Source organism: Hordeum vulgare, chromosome 4H (assembly GCF_904849725.1).
Source record: "Hordeum vulgare subsp. vulgare chromosome 4H, MorexV3_pseudomolecules_assembly, whole genome shotgun sequence".
Taxonomy (NCBI): Eukaryota; Viridiplantae; Streptophyta; class Magnoliopsida; order Poales; family Poaceae; genus Hordeum; species Hordeum vulgare.
In genome coordinates this window covers 22,552,723-22,558,138 of record NC_058521.1, presented here as the reverse complement: position 1 = coordinate 22,558,138, position 5,416 = coordinate 22,552,723, and the positions used below count along the sequence as shown (strand labels likewise).

General features: G+C 50.4%; 2 protein-coding genes across 2 annotated transcripts; one reads left to right on the top strand and one right to left on the bottom strand.

The window, feature by feature from the left end:
* The first annotated feature begins 380 nt into the window (after nt 1–380).
* LOC123451071 (iron-sulfur assembly protein IscA-like 1, mitochondrial) lies at nt 381–2,683 on the top strand. The gene is made up of 3 exons (XM_045128084.1): nt 381–818; nt 2,054–2,171; nt 2,264–2,683. Exons 1-3 carry the CDS (start codon nt 629–631, stop codon nt 2,355–2,357), a joined length of 402 nt encoding a protein of 133 aa, XP_044984019.1. The 5' UTR covers nt 381–628; the 3' UTR covers nt 2,358–2,683.
* A 1,066-nt stretch (nt 2,684–3,749) lies between these two features.
* On the bottom strand, nt 3,750–4,403 carry LOC123447601 (histone H2B.1). The gene has a single exon (XM_045124210.1). The coding sequence runs from the start codon at nt 4,327–4,329 to the stop codon at nt 3,877–3,879; it is 453 nt and encodes a 150-aa protein (XP_044980145.1). The 5' UTR covers nt 4,330–4,403; the 3' UTR covers nt 3,750–3,876.
* Nucleotides 4,404–5,416: the final 1,013 nt, after the last annotated feature.

Genomic DNA, 5,416 nt, shown 5'->3' with positions numbered 1-5,416 from the left:
ACCTATTATGAAACATGTTGGTTAAATGGTCAACTCCATTGTTATTTCAATCTATTTTATCATTTCCATGTGTTATCTTGTCTTCATTATATATAAAAAGAAATTGTAAATCTCTTTGTCAAGAAAACTTTAAAATAGACGGACGCGGCAACGCGCGTCAACAATGATATAGTATTCACTAAAATGAAGAAATGTTGAAGAAAAGCCTATAAAGTGGCAGCTGGCAGGCAGTTTTACTTCTTTTTTTAGGATATATATAAAAACAACTGAGGGATTTTAGGATATATAGATAAAACCGAAATCCAAGGTGATGGGCCGAATGGGTCTGGCCCAGAGGAGCCAATAACCTCGGCAGTTTCCAGACGCCTCCGTTCCATCCCACCCAATTCGTCCGTCCATTCGTCGAAAGGGGATTACGGCTCCACGCCACCGCGCACCGGCACCGCCGATCCAGCCGCGCCGCTGCCGCTGCCGCTGCCGCCTGCCGGCACCCTCGATCGGAGACCTCGGAAGGGGAGCAGGCGCGCCAGGAGGGCGACAAGATCCAGGACGCCCCGGCGTAACCTTCGCCGCGCAGGCTCTTCCTGCCGAGACGAATCGTGCGCGCCTGCCGCCGCGCCGGCGAACCATGTCGTCGTCCGCGCTGAGGGCCGCGGGGCAGAGGGCGGGTGCGGCCGCCCGTAAGCAGGCGCTCACCCTGACGGAGGCCGCGGCCGCCAGGGTGCGCCACCTCCTCGACCTCAGGCAGCGGCCCTACCTGCGCCTTGGCGTCAAGGCGCGCGGCTGCAACGGCCTCTCCTACACGCTGAATTACGCCGGTATGCTTCCAGCGTATTGGTTTCGTGCTGAGATTCCCTTGTTGCTACTGGTTCGGTATTTTAGAGCGATGGAGCTGCCATGCCCTGCATCCTGCAAAATTTTGTTCTGAGAGCTCTGCAATGTTGCAGCGATACACACAGCAAACCTCGTGAAATTAACAGGCCTGATAATTTAATCCTCGCATACCATTTAGCAAGATCGTTGTAAAAGTTTCAGGGGAGGGGGGGGGGGGGCATATTCATAGGTTAAGCTGTTAGATATTGCATATTGTATTGCCCGGTGTTGCTGTTCCAGCGCATGAGTTTCGAGTTAATTAGTTCAGCATTTCAGGGGTATGAAGCTACCATGCTTTGCATCTTGCAAAATATAATGCTGCAACTCTTCAATGTTGCAGCAACATACGCGCCAAACCTAGTGAGTTAAATGGCCAGATAATCTGTCTAAACCTAGTGAATTAATTGCCATGTAATCTGACCAAACCTAGTGAATTAAATGGCCAGATAATCTCACCAAACTTAGTGAATTAGTTGTCAGGTAATCTCTCCTTCGTATACCATTTCAGCATTTCTTGAGATTGCTGTATAAGTATAGGAGGAGAGAAAGTGAACATAAATATTCATAAGTTAAATGTCAAATCGCTGTTATATTGCTTAGCCCTGCCTCCATCCTCCAACATCTAATATGCAGGGTTCCATGTTTTTTATCTTGCTTGCTAAAATGTTTGTTATGGTTTATAGTGAGGCCATGATGTTTAGAATTCTGAACATTCGTTTTGATATGTATGCCGCACTGTTCAATTCATATCATGTTTAGTTTTCATAGTAACATCTGGTTGAACATTTGCTCTGATTATTAGTTCGCCAAACTAATGTCTTTGCCCGACCTGTGTCATAAAAAGCCTTGCCCTTATGTGCAATTATACAACCTTGGTCAGATATTGGTACACATTATTGAGCAGTGCCCAGCATGGTACACATTTTGTTTTCTATAAATGAATCAATCCATTGAGCTTAATTTCCCAAACCAAGAATACATGTCAACCATAGCATTAGTCAGATGTTGGTACAAATTAATTGGGTACTAGTGTGATCCATAGATAGATCAATCCTTTGAGCCTATTTTCCCAACCCAAGAATAAATCAACTGTGCATTATCATATTATTGTGCAGATTGAACTAGCCTCTATCATTTGTTTTCTGCTGTCTTTGCTAAAAAAGAATCTCGCCTTGTTCAGAAGAAAAAGGGAAGTTCGATGAGCTTGTTGAAGAGAAAGGTGTGAAAGTACTGATTGACCCCAAGGCCCTGATGCATGTGATTGGCACCAAGATGGACTTCGTTGACGATCCACTGAGGTCTGGTCTCTAGTTTCTGTGCAGAACTTTCTTGTCTTCCACCTCCATTGGTTCACCTCTTGTTGGTTAGTAAATGGTGCCTTGTGTTGCAGGTCGGAGTTTGTGTTCATAAACCCGAACTCGAAAGGGGAATGTGGATGTGGTGAATCTTTCATGACTACGGGCAGCAAAGGATCTACCTCATGATGCGTCGTGCTATGATGTAAATAGAGCGAAGCATGTGCAGTGGTGGCTCTAGTTACTGATATAATTTTGTCTTGGAAAGCAACGGCCATTGTAAGCTTGTTGCGTTTGCATCCAAGTAGTGAACACTGCACTTGATTTAATCGCTTCATGGGTGAACCAGCTTGTTACCGGTGCTCTTACATTCATCTTGGCCGTGTTGTTGTTACGTTCACTAATTCTTGTTTGGGAACAAAATAAACACAGCAATATTCCTTCTTTTGTTGTTCTGATACGATGCTGTCTGGTGTATTTTCGGGTGGAAATAAAGGATGTGTATCTGGTATTTATCTTCCTTGTTAGAATTAAATCGGGAGCTCTTGCTTGTTTGAAAAAAACTGTACGGAGATTAAGCTAGAACTGGGATGAACCCAGGTTGAATTCTTGGCAGACCTGGAACCTGAATTGAACAGCAGCAGCAGAAGCCAGGCAACATAACACACTGAAGATCGATTATGATATTACTGTCAGCAATTGATGTGATCGATTGCATTGCAAGTTGGAACTGCACAAGATTTGCGTATCTGGGTAGATTATTTTCTGTTTGCCATACAGTTTGACAATTCCAGGGTGCGTTCCTGCCACCATTCAACCAGCTAAGTTTGGCTGCCTGTGCTGGTGAGCTTATATGGGATCATGGAGGAAAAACGTACTACTAGTTTCAGGAGCATATATGTTGTTTCAATTAATATTCGTTCTCAGAGCCATGTATCAGATAAATTCACTGCCGGAGTCCTAAACATATTCAGATCAGATATGCATAAATGTTTCAGGCAATCACAAGACAAAAATTGAGACAGCACACAGCACATCCTCCAGTGTCCAACTGCAGAGCAATGCCTGAACTGTAACAGAGCAACAAGAACCCAAATTGCCTGAATACTGCCGGTACCAAATTGACTGCTAGACAATGCGATTAGGAAGAAAGCACAGCAGCCTATGTACATAACACGAAGAGACAAACAATCAAACAAACAGTAACTGAACAGAAATCATATCCTTGGAACGCACCGTGCCTACCAGATCCGTCAGGCAGACTCCAAGAAACTGATGTTGGGACCAAAATCCATCGTGAACTAGAAAACTCGATTGGTTTTTTAGTAGCGACTGAACTTGCGGCGAATTGATTTTTTTATTTATATGCACAAAACATGGCTCCGTAATTGGAAGATGGTGTCATGTGACAGCAAAATTCAACAACAAAATACAACACGCACAAAAGAAAATGTTAAAGCAGAGACTCTGACCGCTCATAAGAGCACAAGATGCTCAGGGGGAAATGAAGAGAATTAGCACTTTGATTCAAAGTCCAGAATTCAAGACCAGAACAAAGCAACAGGATCCATGAACTGAACATGAGGCAAGCACCGTTACTATTTCTCGAGATCCAGAAACATGGCGATGCGATTCTTGCACGATAGCACGGCCACAAACACACACAGACGGGGCACCTAAGACTACGGAACACAGGAGCAGGAACAGACTAGGAAGAGGTGAACTTGGTGACGGCCTTGGTGCCCTCGGAGACGGCGTGCTTGGCGAGCTCGCCGGGGAGGACGAGGCGGACGGAGGTCTGGATCTCCCGGGAAGTGATGGTGGGCTTCTTGTTGTAGCGGGCGAGCTTGGCGGCCTCGCCGGCGAGCTTCTCGAAGATGTCGTTGATGAAGGAGTTCATGATGGACATGGCCTTGGAGGAGATGCCGATGTCGGGGTGCACCTGCTTCAGCACCTTGAAGATGTAGATCTTGTACGTCTCCACGCTCTTCTTGGCCTTCTTCTTGGCCTTGCCGCCCTCCTTGGCCGCCGACTTGCCCGCCGGCAGCCGCTTCTCGGCCTTGGGCTTCTTCCCGGCGGTCGTCTTCTCGGCCTTCTCCGCCGCGGGCTCCTCCTCCACCGGCTTCTTCGCCGCCGGCTTCTTCTCGGCCTTGGGCGCCATGGATGCCGACGGTGGGGTGGATTCGCTGGAGGACTGGAGGAGGAGAGGGGATTGCAGTTGAGATGTGGGAAGAAGTGGAAGGGGGGCGGAGAGTTTTATAGATGGGGGAGGTGGGAGCTGATTGGCGGCGAGGTGGTGCCGCGGATCGATGATGTCAAGCGATACCAGCCGTTCGCCGCTGTTGGGATGGACGGGCCAGATGCGTTACGCCGCGGATCGCTGGCCTGGCTGAATTGTGGGCGGGCAGAAGGTGTGCTTCTGCGCGCGCTGTGGAAAAATGGAGGGGAGACCCGCGCGCGCGAATTTTTTGGAGGAATTTTGGGAGCTCGCCCGATTTCTATGATTCTACTGCATCACGGTAGGGTTTTTTTTTTTGGGGGTCAAATGGGTTTTGTCTCTGTGTGAAAAAATTGCATTATGAGACACATGCAAAAAATAAGATTAGTGATATCTCTACTAATAAAAGCACGAAGAGGCAGATCCAACTCGCCATCTCAGCCGTCTAATCATGTAATCAACGGTGTAAATACATCGTTAACGAAACTAACGTCTTCGTTAGCGCTAATCAATCCCCGCTCCACGTCTCGCCGCGACTCCTCCCGCTCCACGTCTCCTCGTGACCCCTCCCCCCGCTCCACGTCTCGTTTCGTGACCCCTCCACCCATCGCCCCGCCGCCGCGCCGCGACGCCTCCCCCCATCGCGCTGTCACGCCCCCCGACGCCGCGCCGCGACGCCCCCGGCCGCCGCGACGCGACCCCTCCCCCCATCGCGCCGTCACGCCCCCCGACGCCGCGCCGCGAACCCTCCCCCCGACGCCGCGCCGCGAACCCTCCCCCCGGCGCCGCGAACCCTCCCCCCGGCGCCGCGAACCCTCCCCCCGACGCCGCGCCGTCACTCCCCCCGACGCCGCGCCGTCACTCCCCCCGACGCCGCGCCGCGACCCCTCCCACTGCCGCCCCGCCGCGACCACTCACCCCGCCGCGACCACTCACCCCGCCGCGACCACTCACCCCGCCGCCCCGCCGCGCCGCGACTACCCCCGCCGCCGCAACGCGACCCCTCCCCCCGCCGCGCCGCGACTACCCC

Coding starts and splice junctions, on each gene's coding strand:
- LOC123451071 (XM_045128084.1), top strand. CDS start 629: ATGTCGTCGTCCGCGCTGAGGGCCGCGGGGCAGAGGGCGGGTGCGGCC. Junction 819..2,053: donor CTACACGCTGAATTACGCCG/GTATGCTTCCAG, acceptor CGCCTTGTTCAG/AAGAAAAAGGGAAGTTCGAT. Junction 2,172..2,263: donor TTCGTTGACGATCCACTGAG/GTCTGGTCTCTA, acceptor CTTGTGTTGCAG/GTCGGAGTTTGTGTTCATAA.
- LOC123447601 (XM_045124210.1), bottom strand. CDS start 4,329: ATGGCGCCCAAGGCCGAGAAGAAGCCGGCGGCGAAGAAGCCGGTGGAG.